Genomic DNA, 22,744 nt, shown 5'->3' with positions numbered 1-22,744 from the left:
TGTACAAAAGTGCAACTTTTGTTGAGGTAATAAGTATAATCGTGGTGTGGGAAAACTACCCCAAACCCTAGAAGAACAGTGGGACAGAGAAGGGACTGGAGGAACTGGGATTCTAAAACCATTTTAGGAGAACATGTTGAGACTTCATCGAGGGGCCATTCCACGGAGGCACACTCTGAATTACCAGTGTTCATTTCCATCTTGAATAGACTAACTCTGAATGTTATCTACTTTTCAAGTTCAGTAAATAAATGTATCAAATCACACCAGTTTCCTCCCTGCTGTACTTGTTTCACCATGTTGTTATAAAGTGGCATGTCTGTACTGATTCTTATCAAATGTACAACCATATTCTAATTAACTGTATTCTTCCTCAGGTGTACTTTATCATAGCTCTCTCACCTTCTAGCCCATTCTGTTATGTGCAATGGTCTCAACAAATTCCCTTGCCAATATATTTTCTTCTTCCTTATTCTAACTGAAACCTGATTCTGCCCTGAGGACATTATTTCTTGCAACCGTCTCCTGTTATCCATGAGAGGAACTCTCATTCTTCCTGACCCAGAAAGATACTCCTTATTCTCTAGTGCCACCTCCAGACCATTCTTCTATCACCATCTGTCAACTGCCCTTTCTTTTGTAAGATCCATGCAATTTATGTATTTTTGTTTTATTTTTGAAAATCCATTGCTGCATTTTAACGATCATGTAGTCCAAACCCATCATTTTACAGATGAGAAACTGAAACCCAGAAAGAGACAGTGTCTTACCCAGGGTCATACAGCTAATAAGTTAGATTCTCTGCGTCTCATTGTTTTCGTCTGAAAAAATGAGAAGAGTGGACTAGATGACATAAGGTCCTTTCTAGTTATACATCTGCAGTCCTATGATGGAACTTGAGAAATGATAGGAGATGAAAGAAGAAGTAGTCAATGATAAAGCCAAGGTTTTGAACAAAGAATATAAAATAAATGGAACCAGATGATGTCTAAGGCCCTTTTTAGTTATATATCTATGATCTGTGATTCATGTTGGTGGCAGAAATAATGAAGTCAGAAGTACCAAACTTACAGGGAAAGATTGCAAATTTGGTTTTAGACATTTTGTACTTGTAATTTCAGTGAACATCCAAGTGGATATGAAGGTAAGTAGGAATGTGAAGTTCAGAAGAGGAGTCAGGACAGAGATAGAGGTCATTGCATTGAAGCACCGAAGTAAATTATATTACTAAGGCAGAGGAAATAGCATGTTCCTTATGAAAATGGAAGAAAGGTTTTCAGTTTGAAAACAAGTAAGAAAAAGAACTTGGAAAGGCAGTGGAGAATCTTGAATTATGTCAGAAGATTGAATGGTTGCAGAATGTCACACAAAGAAAGATTCCCTACCCGTAGGTATGAGGCTCTTCTGAAGATAAAGAGGAGGGAGTGAGATGCCTGTTAATTAATATGTATTGAATCTAATTCTATTTACTGAGGAGGAAGCAGCTGCTTGTACAACATAGAATGGTGATACTAATTCGAAAGTACTGTCAGGTGAGAGATCAGTAAGGGTCAGAGAAAGAAGGGAGGAGGGAGGAATGAATTTGAAAACATTTATAAAAATTTGAGGAGACAAAAAGAAAAGGATAGCAAAGTCAAGAATAGTTGGTTAGATTTGAGGAGAGCAGAATACAAAAGATTCAGAGAAAGGAAAGATAGACAGTAGGATCCTGTAGATTAAAATTCTATAGCAGAAGTCAGCCCAAGGGAGAGTGGAAAGATCACAGGAATTATGAAGACACAAAAAGAATTAATTTGTTTGAAGAATAAAAAGAGATAATTACTAAAGAGACCAATTTGGATAAATAGGGAGCTCACTAACCCATTCAGATTTCAGAAAAGACACTTAAAACTCAAATATAGACAAAGTATATCCACAAAATGTAGTTATTTCAAATGGAATTTCCCTTTCTATTTTTTTTTTTGTTTTTGTTATTGCTATATAGAAATGGTGAGTTTTTTAAATGGATGCATCCTTTGTTGAAGTTGTATAATGGTTGGTTTTGCTGAAGTGTCTTTTCAAAAGGGAAGTCTTTCTGGGTCAGGGAGAAATAAATTCAGAAATGAACATGATATAAAAACAAAATGCATCAGCGAAAAGATAGATGACAAAAAGAAAGGCCCTATATATATTCCAAAATATTTATACCTATACTTTCTGTAGTCACAAGTAAACTGGAACAAAGTAGATGGCTATCATTTGTGCAAATGACTAAACAAAAAGTGGTATCTGAATGTAATAGAATATTACTGTACTGTAAAAAAAATTATTAAAGCTGCCTTGCTTTTTTTTTGCAGAGGTGGAGAACCATAAATGTGGAATACTGCGTGTAATGTCAAACTGTCTCTAATCCTCCCTCTGTAATGCACTTACCATGCCAACGTTTTATATTATAGTTATGTTATAGTTATCTGTCTTAATCCCTCTTTCCTTAGCCAAAAAGTCCACGAGGGAAGTGTCCTTCACAGTGCTTTGCATATAGTAGACAATAAATTTATCAGCGCAATGACTTGGTAGAGCAACAAACTGCTTTGATACTTCTCTGAACCCTCTAACTACATAAACCTGAACAGTTTATGTTTAGCACTGCACTTCTTTCCAGGATCCCTGAGGTTATTTAGCTGGCCTATCTGACAAAGTATGCATTAAACATCCTGTATTAGGATGATAGCTAATGGTAACTAATGGTAATGGTAGCTAAGCCTAACATCGGTAAACATGTCTTTTTTTTTTTTTTTTAAACCAGACCTGTGATTTCATTGTATAGTCATCTCTCCAAAGTTGTAGTTTTGGTTATTTGTGGCTGGCCGTGGGTAGTTAAATGGGAGTTTTTGGAGATTTGGCGTGTACTCAGGAAAATCTCAAATAATGCACATATGTAAAGAAAACTAAAAAAAAAATCTTAGTAAGTCGTAAATGCGTAACTATATTATTAATTAGTTTCATCATTTACTACCGTAAGTCTACAACTTATTATAAAAAAGTTAAATTTTTTCCCTACATTTCAGTGTGTTAAAGAAGTAAAGGCTATGTGCTCTCTCTTTGGAAACACCTTCTCTTTGTCTCTACCATCCAGAGTTAGTCATGTGATTATTGTATCTTGGAAATCTGTGAAGCAGTCGCTGCAGCTACACAGGTGGCTGCAGAGACTCATGTAGAGGCTGCAATTTTTTTTTTTGTGGGTGCAGTGTGTTATTTTACTTGTTTCGTGTGTTAAATAAATATCAGAATTATTAAAAATAAAGGTTTGGGGTGGGGCCTAGAGTTATTTGCTGGGTTTGTTTTTACATTTGCTGGGGTCCTATGTTTCTCCCCCCCCCCCCCCTTTTTTTTTACCATGTTGAGATAGGACTGTGTAAGAGAGCATCCTCTGCCAAAAGGCATCCGCACCTTCTCTGCAATGTATAGACTCAGAAAGTTACCTGGGGCAGGAGGATCAGGATGTGTAAAAGGCACGACTTATACCCAAATCTTCCCTTCCTCCCTTCAAAGGCCAGTTCTCTATCCATGCCACCTCTCAGAAATGTAATCTCATAAAATAAATAGATAATTATTAAATTACATGGTAGAAGAGAATGGAGTAAGAATGATAGATACTAGAATTTGGAGGGATGCAGTTAGTCAAGAAAGACTTCCTAGAGGAGGTGACATTTGAACTCCATCTTGAGTATTAGTGGGATATTAAATGATGGAGATAGGGAAGGAGTGTAGATTGCATTCCATATATGGATTATCGTATAAGAAGAGGTCCAAGCATGAAAGCATTGGTTATAATGATTAGGGAGTATGAAAGAGTTGCTTCATACTATATTGTTCTAGAACCATACCTGGTCATATACATGACTTACCAGGTTTTATGCTTGTGCTACATATTTTGGGTCATAGGGTTATTAAATCCAGATATTAAAGAATTTTATTCTGATCTACGGTTTGATGCATTTTAGGCCCCACGTTGCTGAGACATCTAGTATTTGTCTTGACGTGGTCTTATCCCCCAAAATGGAAGTGTACCTTGAATATCTAGACATGATAATTTGTTGGGGTTTTTTTTTTACTTCATAGAATTCTATTTCTTTTTTTTTTAATTTTCATATTAGTCATGTTGTAAAGAAGAATTAGAACCAATGGAAAGAACCATGAGAAAGAAGAAGAAAAAAAGCAAATAGTATGCTTTGTTCTGCATTCAGACTCCATAGTTCTTTTTCTGGATGCAGATAGCATTTTCCATCATGAGTCTTTTAGAGTTGTCTTAGATCCTTGCATTGCTGAGAAGAACTAATAGACATGATAATTTGTAAAGAAGCCTGCAGCACTGGGTAATACCATTTACTGGGAACAGCAAAGGAAAGCTTTTCTGCCTGCTTGCACAAAGAGGGAAGAGAGTGAACTGGGTGGGATGTGGAAAGTGATTACTGAGCAGTAAGGCTTTTTCCTGCACTATATAAGGTTCAAAAATTATTCTGGCCAAATGTGTTAAACTCTCTCTTTGAACCTTTACATTGTATCTTTGTTAATCTTAATTTGGACCTACATCCAAGGTTGGAAGCCAGTGCTCTATAGCAGTCATTCTTTTCATTTCTATTTATTTGAGGGAGGTGGCAGGGAGGAGCGCTACTAAATTACCTGCCAATTATGTTTTGGACCTAGTTTCAAGATTCAAAGCATATTTGTTAAGCAGTATTTTAACCAAATTTTCCATGTCTTCCTACTCATTACTTTGTTGGAGATGTTAATAAATATTTGAATACCTTTAATACTGCTTTCCATTATAAATTTTAATGCATTTTACCACCACAGGTCCTAAGTACTGACCACAACTGACATAATTAGAATTTTCCACAATGGGGCTTAAGTATTTAGCTACTTCACTAATTATGCACCTATTCCATTTTGTGTTGATTAGGCCCTTAGTTGTTAGGATTAGGCCCACTGCCTTTTTGACTGTCTCAATATATGTGCCTCTGCTACAGAGTAAGCTAGAGAAATTTAAAAAAAAAAAACCAAACAGGACATTTTAGTAGTTTTAGTAAAAAGATTTTATGAGTAATAAGGCAGCTGAAGTGTAAAGTAAAAAGAAATTTTGAGGCTGACAATGGATTTATTTCAGTTATACTGCATACTGATTTCCTAGTAAGAAAATTGAGAGTTGAGTATGAATTAATCAAGGTTAGACTAGAATTTCAAAATTACCTACCATATTTTAGGATTTTATTTTCCTTAAAATTGTAGCATTCACTATTTTAAAATAAATTCTTTTCTACCATAGGCTTTGTTCAATATTATTTATTTATGGTACATTTTAAGAATTCTAGTTTGTTTGTTTGTTTGTTTGTTTTTTTTTTTTTCTTGCAGCCAAAAACAAGGTTTATTGAAGATTCGCCATATTAGCTAGACTCTTAAGGAATCTGAGCATCTATGGGGTATTGGCCAGATTCTAAGAATCAGAGCATCTCAATGGAGACAGGATAGACCTTATATACAGAAAGACTGTGGGAGGGATCTAGGAGTGGCCAAGTAGTTTGGGGTAACAGGAGGAAGGACCTAAGAAGATCTGGATGGGAGTGGCTAGTAAGCTGGGGTGAAGAGAACTACTGGGACCTGGACCTAGGAGTAAGGGTGGGAAATGGCCAGGGGCCATAGGGAGGTAAGACAATGGAGGGGAGATTGGGTGTAGCCGCAATGAAAGGCCAGTTGATGGGACTATAGCCTCAGGGGAAGGCCAGAGATCTGGCCATGTGGGAAAGTCCAGGGTTTTTCCTTTCTGGGGCCCAGATTCCAGCCCTGTCATTCCCCCTCAAACAAATAGGAACCCAAATTCTTTTGGGGTAAGGAGCGAAGGTCTCGGCTTCTGAAACTGCTTCCTGCTGGCAAGGGGCATAGAGCTGTCCCTGCCTCAAGGGGGTCCCAGAGAGGAGGTTGACTGGACCGATATTTCTAAATGAAAACAAAATTTCAGATCTTCCTTATATTGGATACTTTTATGATAGATGGATCTTTCTTCTAACCACGTACTCTCTGCTTTCTTGAAGTCTTAGGTTTTTCTGGTCTGTACTTTTCTATAATTTCTGTTAGAGTCCTTACTGTAGTTCTTTTAGAATCTCAAGGATTTTTAAGAGAGAAGAAAAGAAAAACAAATTCCTCTATCAGCTTTGTCCAAAAACAGTGTGACAATTGATTATCCATTTGTTGTCTCTCATTCTCACTACTTCAGTGTTCTACTTCTTTTGCCAGGCATAAATGTTCTAAATAATATCTTTTACAATACTTCTTACCCAAGTCATTATTGGTAACATTGCTGCAGGCTACCTTAGCATTTTCATTGCCTCTTAGGTAACTTTGTAACTTTTATTTGTCAGAGTTACTAATTCATAGCCATTAGCATCACTGAAAGAATACTGATAGTAAATCTTCAAACATTTTTTTGGGGGGCAATTGTGGTAATTTGTCTTTTTAAAGTGAGCACTTTAAAAATATGTTATCCTCATGGACTAAAGAACTACTTAATGTACATGAAAGCTAAACTATGCCAGTTTTCTTACCAGGTAATCAGGTTAATAAACTAAGATTAAAATAGTTTATGGAGTACAGATGTAGTACTGTATTCACAATTTAGAATGTATCTAAAATATGTGACATTCTGAAGAAAGGACTTAGAATTTATTCCTGTCATTTGCTATAAATGTTTACTTCAGTGTCTTTCTGATGCCAGAGTTGGGGATAAAGATTGTTTTAGCAAGTGAAACTTGAGTTTTAAACAGCTACTAAAGAAATATATGTTCCAGGTACTTATTAACCATGGGACGGTTTTCAAGAATTCTGCGTGTGAGATACGTACTTCTTCACATTAGCTGAGTTAAGGTCTCAAGGATTCAGAAATTTAGAGTATTATATTTTCTTATTGAAGTGATCTTTTCTCCCCCGTCTTAGGTACCAGCCACAGCTCCCATTCTGTACAATCAAGTCTGGTTAGGCATTCTCCTGCTCGTGCCTCAGTTGCCAGTCAATCCTCTTACTGCTACAGCAGCCGTCATTCATCTCTCCGAATGTCCACTACAGGATTTGTGCCTTGCCGGCGCTCTTCCACCAGTCAGATTTCCCTTCGTAACTTACCATCATCCATCCAGTCCCGCCTTTCCATGGTGAACCAAATGGAACCTGCTAACCAGACTGGTCTGGCCAGTGTGCAGTATGCCCTTCCATCTTCCAGCAGCTCCAGCCAAAGCATCCCAGCCTGCAAACATGCCCTTGTGGGTTTTCTAGGGCCAGAAGGAGGACAGAATGCTGCTGCTGATGCACAGTCAGGCAGCAACTTAAGTCCTGCCAACAATCCACAAGCCAAAAAGGGAGATATGATTTACAGAATCCAAGTAAGTAAGGAAATAAGTCTTATGTTGTTGCCCCCAGTGTGACTTAAGTCTTCTGTCCGTGCGACCTTAATACTACAAACTTGTATGTATGTTGGCCATCTTGAACTTTTAAGCACCCGTGAAGTTATTTTAAGCCCCTTCAAGTTATTTGTAGATTTTTCTAAATGGAAGTTTGATTGGATTTTTTTAAAAATATAGAAGCTTATATTTTCTAAAAACTTGAACACCTTAGGAGAATCAAAGCTAGTGCGAAGACTTGTATTGGGCTGCCTTTACTTGAAGAAGCAAACATATTAGCTTTGCAGTGGTAATTCTCCCAACAGATTTTCTCAGCCATTCTTACTGGGTTACTCTAAGAAGCTCTCACAATCAGATGAAAGAATTTGGAAAGAGGACCTTTAAAGTTTCTTACTTGTTTTAACATGCAAATCTGGATCTGGACATTCAAAGACTGCAGTATCATATCAAGGCTTCTTTTTGAGTTCTGCAGTTTTCATGAAGCTAAGACAGAGGGAAAAAGCATGCATTTTAATCAAACCATTTCTGTTTACAATACAGATTGTGGATCCCAGTCAGATTTTGGAAGGGATCAACCTGTCAAAAAGGAAAGAGCTGCAATGGCCAGATGAGGGGATACGGTTAAAAGCTGGAAGAAACAGCTGGAAAGACTGGACTCCTCAGGAAGGCATGGAAGGACATGTAAGTCTTATTATAAAATTGGCTTCATGGTTTGATATTAAAAGTGTACAGTAAGCATTACTTCAGAATTTCAGAACATAATTTTGGTGACTGTGATGATTTCTATACTGCTCATTTTGAACTTGACCTGCCATATTCCTGACATCAGATTTTTTTAAAGTGCTATGTCTCCCAAGACTTTCTTCTCTTAATTTTTAAGCATATGAGGGGTAAATTATATATGCTTAGTCACGTATATTTTTAATTGCTTAGATAACATTTTATTACAAATATTATTTCTAATATTAAAAAGTGTTCTATTTTAAATCCAACTGTAGTCTTTCATGAAGAGATTACATTATTCCTCATTCAGAATAATATAGTTGCCCCCTTTTGTTAACAGGATAACACTAGACCCTTCATTGTCATTTCTAATGAGAACAAAAAATGTGATAAAATTCTCCTTTTTGGTCATTTGGTTCTGTAATTTGGTTTTGATACTCAGTGCACATGGAGAAGGGAGTGATTAAATAATCAAAAAGTCTTCCAGAAAGAACGTGAGTGCAGCAATCCTTTTCATGATGTTATTCCAGTGAGCTAGCTTTGAAATCACTCTAGATCTTCTGAGTTGATTACATCTGAGTTCGGAGTTAGTATTGGACATCAGTAGCAATTGTTTTTATGACCACTAACACCTTCAAACTATACTTAACACAAAGAAGGGCAGAAATGTATAAATTATGCACATATTGAATGAATATGTCCACTTTTTTCAAGGAGAACAAAATTAAAATTCAAAATCAACAAAATCAGACTAACAGCAAATTTGTTCCAACTGGCAGTGAATGTAGTGCAGTGATTATTTAATGTTCTGTACAAACAAGATCAAATTTGAGTCAGGGCTTGTCGAATTTCAATGAATATACAATATACTGTTGTCCCCGTAAGTTGGCATAAGCTCACAACACAGGTGAGTGTGTTGTCTCTGAATATAAACGCAAAATGTGTAAATTCTCAGTTAAATAACTTTTACGTGTCAGTTAAAAGTCCTATAACATCTGTTTATTTCTCATACATATTGAATAATTACAATGTAATTAGCTAGTCTCCCCCAAAAAACAACTTTTCAAAACTAAAATAACTCAAGAATGTTTATAGAAATTCACTTAAAGTTTTCAACCATTAAATTTCAATGGAATTGTCTTAAATTTTGTATTACAGTGAAATAATATGGCTTTGTAATGAATAAATACATAGCTGGTTTGAAGACAATCCACTGGAATAACTGATAGCTAGTATAAGCAAAACCTTAAGAGACAGTTTAAATAGCAGAAATATTAAATTTAAAAAAAATCATAATCCAGAAAAGTACAATCTGCTATATTTGCCATTGGAATTCACAGGTACTGTCTTTAATAGGAAATATTGCTGTGCTTGCTTTGTATGAATGCTTTAGTTACTGACAGCATGAAACTTAATAAATTGAAATGATATCTTGAAAATCTATACACAGAATGTTAGCAAGATGAGAATTGTTCCAGAGAAAAGTACGTGCTTTTATAATAAAAACCAATTTTGTGAAGAATTTTCAGAAACCATGTCTATGACATCAAAAGATTGCTTGCATTATATAAGATGCAAGCAATTGCTTACAGAATTGCTAAGTGTAAAAAGTTTCGTTCAATAGAAGAAACAGTACAATTTACAGCTATTTATATGGTCAAAGTAATGCTTGGAAAATCATAAGCAGAGCAATTTTGAATGGTTCCAGTGCTTTCTTGGTAAATAAAATTGTCCGGATATCTAAAGAACTTTGCAGTCAGTCAACTGAGAAGCTAAAATCTTTTTTTTTTTCTTTGCAAGTGGATAAACCATCAGATATAAAGATACTCATTTGATTATTTGTGATTGATGTATTATTGGAACTGATGTCAGGGAAGATTTGTAAATTTGCAGATCTATTTATAGCAATGCAATATCAAGAGAAATTATTAATATGATAAGAGATTGTTTTTTAATTTTAAATTATATAATATGGAAAAATTACATTGGACACTTAGCTAATGGAGTTCAGTTGATGTCAGGATGAAATGTACATCTATAGGCATTACTTTAGAATGTGCCCCTTTGTGTAATTTGGACGCAATGAATGTTTGTAGCCAATCACTTGTGTCAAGAAGTGTAACAGTGTTTCAGATCATTACAAGCGTAATCATTTTTATGAAAAACTGTCCCTTAAAAGGAAAGTTTTGTAAAAGTTTTTGACAACATGGAGGCAAAACATAGACATCTGTAGCATTCTGAAACATACAGGTTTTTGTGTTTCAAAGCATTTTAAAAAGGCATTTGAGCTAAAATAAGGAATTGCCCTTTTCTTAGAGATAATAAAGGAAGCAAGTTCACTTTTACAACAAAATTTACCTCCTGAAACATGTGCATTTGGTGAATGTTTTAGGATCCAGAAATATAAGGTAGGTGACTGCATTTATGAAAATGTTCACAAAGTAATATTTTCATGTTTCCCAATTAAAAAAAAAAACCTGCTCTGTAAGAGAAGTAGAGGAGTAAAGACACAATTATTCATTCCTTTGACCATTCTATGGAAGCGATTATTACTTTATTTTAAAGACCTGGTTATTTCTAAATATAAATGGATATGAAACCCAATTGTTATGGGCGGATGTACCATGTCCGTCCTTATTCCATCTGAACAAGAATAGTTGATGGCTCTGTCTTGTGGTAGTACATTGAATTAAAGCAGTGAAACCTAACAATATTACCGTTTTGTGTATGGATGAATAGAATTCTTTGGCTTATCAAACAAAGCTATACAAATTTCACTGCTGTCCATAATATTTTTTATGTGAAATGGGGTTTTCTGCCCTAGCTATCAAATAAAATATCAATCTCTATTACTAGTTGAGTAGCTCCTGATTTTTAGAAACTTTGTGCTGAAGGACAAGCCCACCTATCACATTAATAACAACATTATTGGTGGTTATTTTAGAAGTTATAAATATAAAAGTCATAAAAGGGTTTTAATCATTAAATATTTGTTTATGTGTTTACGGTTTATTTGTTATTAAATTATAGTATTCTTAATTTTACTAAAATAAAATGTGAGCTAAGGGAATGGTGTAGATTGTTTTATGAAAGTGTGGTGAAAAATGATAATTAAGGGGGCAAAAAAAAGGAAATGTCATTACATAAGGTTTGGAAACCACTGCCTTATTCTTTACCTTACTTTGTTAAACATAATATATGATTTTGCTTCAGGAATACCTCTGATGTAAATGTACGAGTTTTAAACTCTATTTCTAATGTACATAGATTATTAGACTGTTAATAGTCTGCTGCTAAATTATTCAAAAGTTCATTTAACTGAATAAGGGTTTTTTTGTACTTATATTTGACCTTTCCAGACTGTGTATTTCACTAGCTATGGAGACTGGCACATTATAGCTCACAGGAACCATGATGGTTCACAGAATCCTTGGCACTTGCCTTAGGAACATTTTTGGAACTTGTTTCCAGAAAATCTAATTGCCAACTTTATTAATCAGAGAGTGTCAGCCCATTTTAATACTTCACATAGGGAAAAGGAAAAGAGGAAAATAAAAATAGAAGGTTTAGAATTATAAAATAAATTGTCATTTGATTTTTTTTTTCCAATACTTCTTACCTTTTCATTTTTAGTGGGCAAATATTTTGCCTTGAGCTTTATTCATATGGTAGGTATGAACCTACTGAAACATGTGATGCTGTTAACAGGTCAAGATTTTTCTTTTTTTCTGTCATGATGTCATAATCTTCAAGCTGTCCATCTCCAGCTTCAACAACAACAGCAACAAAATCCATCTAAAATTACCATTTCAACACCTTTAGGATTTCCCTTGACTTAATTTTTTTTTTATTAAAAATAACCTTGCTGGGAATATGTGGGACTAAAAATATATTTAATAAATTCCATTTATCAAGATTCTAAACCAATGGTTCTCAACCCAGAGACCTTGAACTTGTTTTTGTTGTAAATATTTAGATAACGATGTACATATCATTAGTCTCCTTTGTAATGCTATGCATCGTATTTTATGTGCTTAAAAGCATTATTCTGAGAAGGGAGACATAGCATCATCCTACACAGCTCAGTCTCCTATGCCTTCTACATGTACAGTGCTGTGCAATAATAATTGATATTTGTAATGACCTTGAGGACGCTGCAAAATTCTAAACTGCCTCTTGAGTTATCATAGATCGGAGTTTAATGTTTAATGGTACACACTTTATTCCTTTAAATTCTGCTTATAACATCCTTTATAAGTAGTTATTCAACCTCTGTTTGAGGACCTTTAGTGACAGGAAACTCAGGACCACCCAAGGCACCCATTCCATTTTGGAACAGCTTTCATTGTTAACTTGACTTCCTTCATACTGAATCAGTGCCCACCTCCCTATAATTTCTACTCCATTAGTTCTAGTTCTGCCCTCTGATGCAAAGTAAAATCACTTCCATACTTGTCATCCTAGAGTCCTTTGTAAAATATAACACAGCTGGACACAGTACCTTAGTGTAACATGGCCAAAGCATTGTACAGTAGTACTGTTTTCTCACTAGCTAGAGATCACATTAACTTCTTATAAGAATCTTTATCACCTCTTTAAGGACTCCTCACTTGAGAACTGCCCAGCTTCCAGGCCTATAACCAAGCTTCCAGCTACCAAGAAAGCTCTTTTAAACTAGAACACCTGAGTCTCCTTTTCCATCCTCTACCTGAGTCCCCTTTTCCATCCTCTAGAGGATGTTAGCCAGGCAGTGGTGAGAGTAGTAAGCTTAATGGGAGGATGTGAGTTGCCTTGTGCTTTACTGCTGTCTGAGGAGTGACACAGTATAGGCTGGGAAGCAAGAAGAAGAGATGTTAGATTGTTCTCAAGCCTTTTCTTCTCCCAGAAGCATTACTGTTTTGTTTAAATTGTTGTGAATTCTCACAATCTCAGACCGTGATATTAAAACATAAAAATATATTCCAAAGCCAAATAAAAATTATTTTTTCATTACCCAGTATATTGTATCCGTGTCCACTTTGGTTAGCATGGGTAATTATGAGTTGACTATTAAATGATAATTATGAATTAACTATTAAATCCAGGTGTTGGCTATCTCTGATGTACAAAAACCAGAGAAGATTGTTGTTGTTTTTCCAGTTTTGTAAAAATTAGAAAAACAAAAAACTTAGATTAAATGATAAGAATTTAGTTCATGTATTTGATTCAACAAATTGAATCAAAGAAAATTGAAATTTTCTTGCTGTAGTCAAAATTGCCTGTGAAACTAGCAACCCATTAATATAAAGGTCTTCTTTCATGCCTGGGCTTCTACTCTGACCTGCTTTTAGAGAATTAAAATCTTCAGCTTCAGGGCCACAAAAATCATAAGCCCCTTTCCCATCAATTCCTCATTGCTACTAAAATAGTATTTATCTAAGAATTCCATACTGGCTAATTTGTGTTTCCCATGCCAGTATATAGCTGGAAGCTTTTTTTTTTTCCTAAGTAGTCCAGCATTATCAGCCTTGCAAAGCATGTCTCAAATCTTGCTCTGTGAGGTACAAAATCCTGAGCTGGAATGTTACTAAAGATCATAGGATTTAGAGCTGGAAAAGAACCTTAAAGATCATGTAGTGACAGCCCCTCATTTTACATATGTTATCATGTTATCCTAGAGGAGAAAACTTAAGCCAGAGGACAGTGATACTAACATATTTCATTGTGGCTTCTCCAGGTGATTCACCGATGGGTGCCTTGCAGCAGAGATCCAGGTAGTAGATCCCACATAGACAAGACTATTCTCCTGGTCCAGATTGATGACAAATATGTTGCTGTGATCGAAACTGGAGTTCTAGAACTTGGGGCTGAAGTGTAAACCAGTGTTTCACAACTACGTTTCATCTCTTCCTCCCTCAATCCCAAGACTTTGGAAAAGGCACGGAGGGAGTAGGAGAAGAATCTCCCTTGACTCACTTCAGGCCTGGGAGGACTCAACACATAGAATGGGCTAGAGAGCCTCTTTCTCCCCACCCCCTCACTCCTGCCACTGTTTCCATCCCTAAAAAAAATTCAAATATTTTTTTAAGTTTGCTGCTGAGGAAACATTTTGCATGAAGGATAAAGATTTTATTAAGAAGCATCTCTTTAAAAAAAAAAAAACTTTTTCTATGCATTGCATATGCTTTAAATCAACAAACTCTTCATTTCTAAAATATGAACTCATCATATTTTTCTAATTTATTTGCCAAAAATCATTGCTATGTTTGGTCATAGAACATATGAAATCCACTTACCTTAATTTTTAAAAGTCAACTTATGTACAAACTTTCAGTTCAACCTAAAGCAGTATAGAAGTTTAATGCATAGTAAGAGACTATGAACAGACAGATTTATCTTATTCCTTGTGAGCTAAAAACTTTAATGAGAAAACTGCACTAATTTTTTTACAGCAATGCACTAAGAAGTCTGAGATTGCTCAGAACATTTATTTATATATATATATATATACACACATATATAATATATATAAGATTAAAAAAAACCATTATTTAAATTGCCTCTGGGATTTGCCCCCTCCCTTTCCACATAATCACAGATGGCAGGAGCTATATTGCTTATCCTTTTTCTTGGTTGGTTCAGTAGGTTAGATTTCATATCAGTGCATTTGTTGTTTTCCTTTACATGGAATACTAAATCTTGAGATGAACCTCTCTATATGTTGGCATCCCAAAGCCATTTTTCGTGGTGCATTCAGTAATGTGAACACTACTGCCAATTACTGTGTTCACATCAAGGATGAGCACCCAGTGCAGCAGGATAGATCCTGTTTTTCTACAGCAGCCCTAGAGATTCAGCTCCTTACCAGTTAGGTTGGTATCAGTTTCCAAGAGAAAACTCTTTTAATTTTTCAAGGAAAGGACAAATCTCAGAGAGCTTAGTAAAGAGGTTGTAATGCTTGAGGGCCTTGTAAGGATGTCTTGAAGGCATTTGGCTTCAATTCAATAGTTTATCCAAGTAAAAAACTTTTTTAAAACAAAATTATACAGATGGTGCAGCCCTTATTATCAAATCACCCTTATTCACCTTGCCTTTTATTTTCCTTTTCTCTTCATTCTTTTTCTATTACTTGAATTTTGTTTCCTATGATTATATATTCTGTATAACTGTAATTTTGAATATTTATAACTGTGAAGTTGACTTAATTCATGTGTTGTCACATATCCTAGATTTTATTAGGTTTTCTAATGTGTGTATTCAGGGATATGCATAACTCAAGCTTACATCAGGTTGGGTTGGAGTTGCAGCTTAGATTTAATTTGCAGCTCTTAATATTCTTTTCTAACTCCATGAGCAAAGTTCCCCTTTCATGAGTCTTTCACCTTTTAGTGTGAGACTCTGTGTGAAGGAAACTGCATTCATAGGCTTATCATTTGGAAGCAGCCATCTTTCTACCTCCATATGATCTGACGGTTTAAATTGTCTTGGGAGGAGGTATGATTGTTCCCCTCGGGCATTGAAATGCCTCACAAAGAAAATATTGGAGTAACTATTTCTGGGATGAAAAGTAATGAATCAGTACAAGGTATTAATTACTGTTCTGCTAAAAGACTCATCTGTTTTCACTCCAAGTTATTTCTGATCCAAATGGCATGTGGTTCTATTACCCATTGTATTGTATTGGGTTTTGCTTAAGTTGGTACACTGCTAAAATTCCCTCTTTCAGAATTGTACATTCAATAATGGTATATCAGCTATACTGTTAAAATAATATATAAGCTGAGGTGTTGTTTTTCCCATCAGACTTTTGTGTAGCCTGACATTTCTGAATTGACTGCTTATTATTTCCCTGATACATACATTATAGCATATATAAATTTGCATTATATAAGTAAGGTACATCATCAAAATTAGTGTTGATTCCTTTCCTTTCACTATAAGGATAAGGTTTTAACTTCTTAAAAACAACCCTTTTAAAAGGATTTATGCATTCTCTTCTTTTTGAAATGTATGTGATCCTCCTCATTGATGGATTAGGAATAAGGCTTAAGGATAAATGAAAGAGAAGTCTTTCCAGGTTTAGCAGGAGTATTCTGATTTGTTCTCATAAAAGAATTCTACATGGGTGGTGTAATCAGAAGCTGGGCAGACTCTTTTTCTAGAAAAATATTAAGTTGATCGTAATGGCAACTTTACTTCAAAAGAAATCTCAAGTACAATAAGCGAGATTTTATTTCAAGAGAAAAATAGATGTTCTTCACTAGGAGTTAGATTTTGTTAGAATATAATCCATTGATACCAAGAAACAAGAATTGTTGGTCCTAAAAAAACCTCTTTAAGAAAAGCAAAGTTATACATAATAAAAGTCCTCTCTTTTCCATTTGAAAAACCTAATCTCAGAATTTTATAAGTTGGAACACTTTGAATGTTTATTTCCTCATTGGCATTCTCTCCAGTTTGTACAAGTGACTCATAACTTGGCATAATTCCATCACCAGTAACTGTGATATATTCTTTTACATCAGGTAATTGTAATTTAGGAAGCATTTATAATTTCTCCAGTGTAAAAAGGGGAAAAATCAAGTTGTTTTTCTTGTTCTTAATCCTCAAAAGGGTATCCTGTTTGGTGTGCCCTCTTACCCTTTTTCATTGATGCTTAAAATACGTACGAGATCCTAGACTGAAGCTGTTTTGTAGCGTTTATGTTTCAATAACTCACAACTTAATTCTTATAAAAGAGTTTTAGAAGCCCATATTTTGAAAGTACCAAAATTTATATGCTCTATCAGCCTTTGTAATTCATAGAAATTAGAAATGTATCTTTGGTGTCTGTTTTCTCACCTCCTTTTCTTTCAGAAGTGGAATATTGGATGGTTTATGATTTGTTAAGTTTTTCTTCTCTAATAGCCACAAGTGGAAAAGCTCTGAATGAGTCCATTGGTTCACTTTCAAGGTCTTAAGTCAGTATGATCCCTTCTTTTTCTGAATATAATATTCATAAAGACCTTACATGATTACTTTTCACTAAAGAAAGTTAAACTTTCCCAATCTAGTTCATGTAACCTTTTTTTCCAAGTATGAAATACTGTTAAATTTTAAAGACTTAGAAGGAAAGGGTAGAGGGACATATCAGTATGACAGTTTGACCTTTCCTTTTACCAAAAGAAGTGAAGTTATGACCTACCTTCACTGCACTTCTTATGTAAGAAAAGAAAAAGTTATGCAAGAAAATATGTAGTACTATTAAAAGTACTACTAGTGCTTATCCATAATGAGGTAAAGAAAACTGTATTCTGTAGAACATGTGCCAAACAATGAACATGGTAGTTTCTGTAAGAAAATCTAACTTACTGAGCAGACATACTTTCCTTATATTTCTTGAGTTTTTCGTTTAGCATTTTGTTTCTCCAGCATCCAACTTTAATGAATTTTTAAAAGGCTCATTAAATATTGAAACACGCATCTCTTAACCTTAATAGATGGCTCTTTGTCAGCTGAACATCAGTTCTGCCTCCACCTTGGAATGTAGGTTGACGGATTGCTTTATTGGATCGTTAATTGAAAGCCTGAGGCATTTTTATGTACGATTTATCTAGTGCCTGAAAAGAAAGATGTCTTATCCTATTAGCCAACTTTAAAATGTCTACCAGATGGATTTATGACTTACTACTTTAAGTTATTTGAGTTATTCTTCCATGGATATTGTTTCTGCTTGTCGATTGTTACTGTTCTTGTGTTGTATTGTTTTATTTTAATTATCCTTTCATCGATGTGGACAAATTTAGGTCTTTTAAAAGTATAGATGTTCATGCTAATAGAAGTGCTTGACATATTCCTACTTTCATCATGTGAGATGATTATAAAAAAATTACTGGAATTATTGATTATCTTGTTTGGACAAGGTCCCACTAGTGCTTTGTTATTGATGTATTTCATTGTCATACTGGATCTAAAAATCTGTTTTTACTATTTCTAAAGGCTTTTACTTGAATTTTAATTATGTAGATATTTTTATTCAGAAGTATAATAGCATTATATATCTTTATAGATATATAGATACATATCTTACTTTAAAAAGTCATTGGTCATGTAACTTCACTTTTCAGTCTTACATGGAAATGGATGTTTGTTGGAGGTCAGGGTTTGGAAAGATACCTTATGTGTTCAGGTATCACTGAATGAAGAGAGTGTCTTAATTGTTTCCTTGGCCCAAACTTCAGATCTCCATTTCCCAAGAAACAAAAAGCCAACCATTTTATTATTTTGTTCCTTCCACTCCTTTCCCTCCACAAAAGTTAGAATGATATGCTTCCAAGTTTTCTTATTTCAAACTGGTTGAATGTTTAGCTAAAAGCTCTAAATGGGAAGGAACTAATTGTGCAGATAATGTATAGCCATTATTAACTTTGCCTTGAAGCTAAGCTGTGAATCATTTCAGCAGTGTCACTTGTCTGGGATGATGTAACTATTTCCCCAATATTATTTAAATGAACTTTTAAATGGACCATATATCTTTCCTAAACTAGGGTGAATAACTTCTGGTTTTGAAATGAATGCCTCATCTCCTAAATTGTAGAAGACTTTGTATTAAGACTTTCAAAAATTGGGAGAAACCAGAGCAGATTAATAACACCAGTGTTATATGACAACTTTGTTTCAAGGCTTTTATACCTATTATATAGGGTTATATGTATTCTCTTGTAATCTTGATTATGCTCTGTACTTAATGGCTTCTGACTTGGTAGAGCCAGACTGGAAGAAATGAAGGTCATTTAGCACAGGGGTGAGAATGGACTGCTAATTGTTGTTCCCCGAGTTCAGGCTCTGCTGTCAAAATAAAGAAATGGATGTAAGGATGGCTGCTCCAAATGACCTCCAGGGGTTAGTATACTTAAGTTTCACAAGCCTTCAGAATATAAAGCTTGATTTCACAATTGAAAAATAGAAATGGGGAAAAATCATGCCTGCTTTTGCTTTTTAAAAACTCACCATGTAAGTAAAACTGCATCCTTAAATTGAACACATTGACCTTACGTGTGAGCTTTACATGAGGAATTAGAAGGAGGAATATATAAAGTAGCTAGTATGAGGGAAGGTGTGAGGGTGAAATAATGGATTTACTTTTTCTGCTAATGGGCTCTGAAAAGCATACATTGCCTCTACCAGCATATGGATATTGATTGGAAATAGGGATATATGTACTCACGTGTGTCTGTGAGTGTGTCTGCGTGTGTGTTATTGGAAACAGCCTGTAAATATTGTAGTTGTTTTAAATGGAAAATAAAAGCTGAGGTTTTTTTTTTGTTTGTTTTTGTTTTTGTTTTGCAAATGTGTTGCAACAAAAGGACAGTATTGCCAGTGGATAAAACACTGAGGAAATAAATTTTTTTTTTCATTTTTTGTGTGTGGTCCTTCTTTATCTCCCCACCCCTTAACTTCTAAGAAAGAAGAATTAATTACACTATTCCTTAAAATGCTGTTGTCTCATTGGCCTGAACACTAACCCCAAAGACCTGGATTCAAACCCTGGCTCTCGGATACTTATTCCCTGTGTGACTGGTTAAGTCACTTAATCTTCCTAGGTTTCATTTTCTTCCTTTGCAAAATAAGGGGGCTGGACTAGATGACTTTCCATGTCCCTTCCAGGTCTTAAACTGTGATCCTGTAATAATGATATGTCTTATAGGAGATTAGACAAATAGACCTTTATGCCGAATAATAAGCACAAAAGTTTGGGGAGAGAATATTGGTGTTTCAAATATCTAATGCAGGAACACAAAAAATATCTGAATTGGCTATGCGTGAGGTAGGAATATTTTAATAGGATGTTAAATTCTACATTAGGTGTGATAACACTTGAAAATAGAGCCTTTTGTTCACTGTCAAGAAAATTAGACAGGAAACAACTTCCTTATAGAGTTCACCAGTCCTGGGGATCTTGCAGAAGACAAGAGAAGACAGGGTCTTCTAGCAAACTGCTGCTTGGTCTGTACAGAGAATGGAAAAAAATCACAAAATTGGTGAAATAGTGAGGGAATTATAATATGAAAGTTGTTATGCTGCCAAAATGAAGGTGCAGCCTTAATATGAAAGGTGACCTGAGAAACTTAGTAGAGAATCAGTTACCTTCACAACTACAGCTGGAAGGGTTAAAACAAGCGATAGCAATCTCCAAAGATAAAATAAGGTAATTTTGATGAGGTAATTGAAAAGCTTTTGCATGAACAAAGTGCATCTAGCATTAGCAGGGAAGCTATCCATGTAAAACATCTTTGCATTAAGTTTATGATGAAAGTCAGGCTATGTAGAGAACTAACCAATAACAGCTAAAAACAGTCAGCTCTTGGAACTGGGGAAGGGAATGGCAAACCACCCCATTATCTTTGCCAAGAAAATTCCATACAGGGCCTTAAAGAGTCAGACACTACTGGACAACAAAAATAGCTCTTTGAAGTTTACAACACACACACACACACACACACACACACAATCTAGTTGTTTTGAACACTGACCCTGAAAACACCTAAATACAGTATTTGATCCTCACAGCAACTCATTTTACGTATGAGGAAACAGGCTGAGAAGTTGACTTGTCCAGGGTCACACAGCTAGTAAGTATCTGAATCAGGGTTTGAAACCCAGATGTTCCCAACCCTCAAGTCCAGTGCTCTAACCACTACATCACCTAGTGGTTAAGTGGTCAAAGGATTATGAACAATTTTCAAAAGAACATCAAGCAATCCTCAATAACCTGCTAATCAAAATAACAGTTCACAACCAGCAAATTGGCAGTGATACAAGATGGGACTAGTCACCATCATAGGACCTGTGGAAAGACAGGTCTGCTACTGTACTGTTGATGGAGCAGTTCATTAGTCTGGTCGTTCCATGTCCCACAGGATGCTGTCCCAGGCCCTCTTTTTTTCTTCCTCTGTACAACTTCACTTAGACATTTCATCAGCTCCCATTAATAACCGTCTTTGTGCTAAGCATTCTCAAGTCTACCTATTGTGCCCTAAATGCTCTGTTGACCTCCAATCTTACATTTCCAACCGCAATTCAGACATCTTAAACTTAACATGTCCAAAACCAAATTCATTCTCTTTCCCTCTAAATCTTCCCCTGCTCCTACCTTACCTATTAGTGTAGAGGGCAAAACTCTTCCAGTCCCTCAGGCTCACACCCTCCAGGATCAGACACAAAATGCTGTTAGGCATTCAAAGCCCTTCCTAACCTAGCCTCCTACCTTTCCAGTCTTCTTACACCTGTTCAAGTTCAGTGCCTTGCTGTTCCATAGGTTCCATGAGCAAGACACTCTTTCTCTGCCCTAGGCTTTTTTCCTAGGTGTTCCACATGCCTGAAACATTCTCCCTTCTTCTCCATTTCTGCCTACTGGCTTCAAGCCCCAACTAAAATCCGATCTTTTACAGAAAGCCTTTTCTAACCCCTCAATAGTAGTGCCTTCCCTCTCTTACTAAATTCCTATTTATCCTGTGTATAGTTTGTTTGTATATATTTGCTTGTTATTTCCCCTATTAGATTGTGAGCTCATTGAGAGCAGGGACTGCCTTTTTCCTCTTCTGTATCCCCAGTGCTTAGCACAGTGCCTGGCACTTAATAAATGTAGGCCCTTAATAAATGTTTATTAACTAACTAAACATTTGGAATTATGCTTTTTTTTTTAAAGTGACTTGAAATGCCCCTGACACTTCCACTGAGAGGTCTCACTGTAAGGCATATGCCTCAAATAGGTCAAAGTGAGAATGAAAGATCAAATACATCTCTAAAATAGCAGTACTTTTTGTGGTGTCAAATAATTGGAAACAAAAGAGAAGCCTGTGGATTGTAGAATAGCTAAGAAAATTGTGTTACATGAGTATAATGGATTAAGACTGCACTATGAGAAAATGAATAAGATTTTGGAGAAGCATAACAAAATTTTAATGAATTGATGCAGAATAAAGTAAGCAGAACCAAGAAACCAGTATATACAACTGTAACAGTGCTAATGGAAAGAAAAAAAAATAGGTTGAACACCTCGTAATTATAATGACTAAGCGTGGCATGGAAGGAGATAACAGAAAATGTATTTCCCTCTTTTTTTTTGAAGAGGTGGAATACTCCAGGTGTAGAATGCTACATGTATAATTTCAGAATTGGATAATGTGTGGGTTTTGCTGAAATGATTTTTTTCCTCCTTTATTCTTTGTTCTACTTGTTGAGTAGAAAGAATTATATTTGGAGATAAGGTGATACAAAAACAAAAGATACTGATAGAAAAATAACATTTTTATAATACCCATGCTACAACAATTATTCTTGAAAAATTGAGAAAGAAAATGCGGTACTAAGAAATATGATCCTAATATGTAAATCTAAAAACTATCTTTATTTTCAGTGGAGAAACATTAGAAAATTTTCTGGTATGTGGACAAGGATACTTGACAAAGATGGCCTGTTTCCACATTACTGTATGTCCTAAGACTAGAAATGATGGAGGGGCAGCATGGTGAGTCGGAGAGAGTTCCACCTCTGACATACATTGGCTGTGTGACCCTACGCAAGTCATTTAACCTCTAGGTGTACTAGGCAACTCTCTTTTTTGGGGGGGGGGGCTA

At 35.3% G+C, this 22,744-nt stretch overlaps 1 protein-coding gene across 5 annotated transcripts in view; it reads left to right on the top strand.

The window, feature by feature from the left end:
- Window positions 1-19,526, top strand: part of PCNX1 (pecanex 1) — a 238,611-nt gene extending 219,085 nt beyond the window's left edge. For all 5 annotated transcript variants that reach the window (XM_027844619.1, XM_027844618.1, XM_027844617.1 and 2 more), the window contains 3 exons: window positions 6,967-7,406; window positions 7,965-8,105; window positions 13,864-19,526. In XM_027844619.1, the coding sequence (XP_027700420.1) occupies window positions 6,967-7,406; window positions 7,965-8,105; window positions 13,864-14,004 (722 nt within the window). In that variant the 3' untranslated portion in view covers window positions 14,005-19,526. The remainder of the gene's footprint in view (window positions 1-6,966; window positions 7,407-7,964; window positions 8,106-13,863) is intronic.
- Window positions 19,527-22,744: the final 3,218 nt, after the last annotated feature.

The sequence above is a fragment of the Vombatus ursinus genome, unplaced genomic scaffold, assembly GCF_900497805.2.
Source record: "Vombatus ursinus unplaced genomic scaffold, bare-nosed wombat genome assembly UNPS02014945.1, whole genome shotgun sequence".
Lineage (NCBI taxonomy): Eukaryota > Metazoa > Chordata > Mammalia > Diprotodontia > Vombatidae > Vombatus > Vombatus ursinus.
The sequence above is the reverse complement of the archived record's forward strand: the minus strand, read 5'-3'. Positions and strand labels throughout refer to the sequence as shown.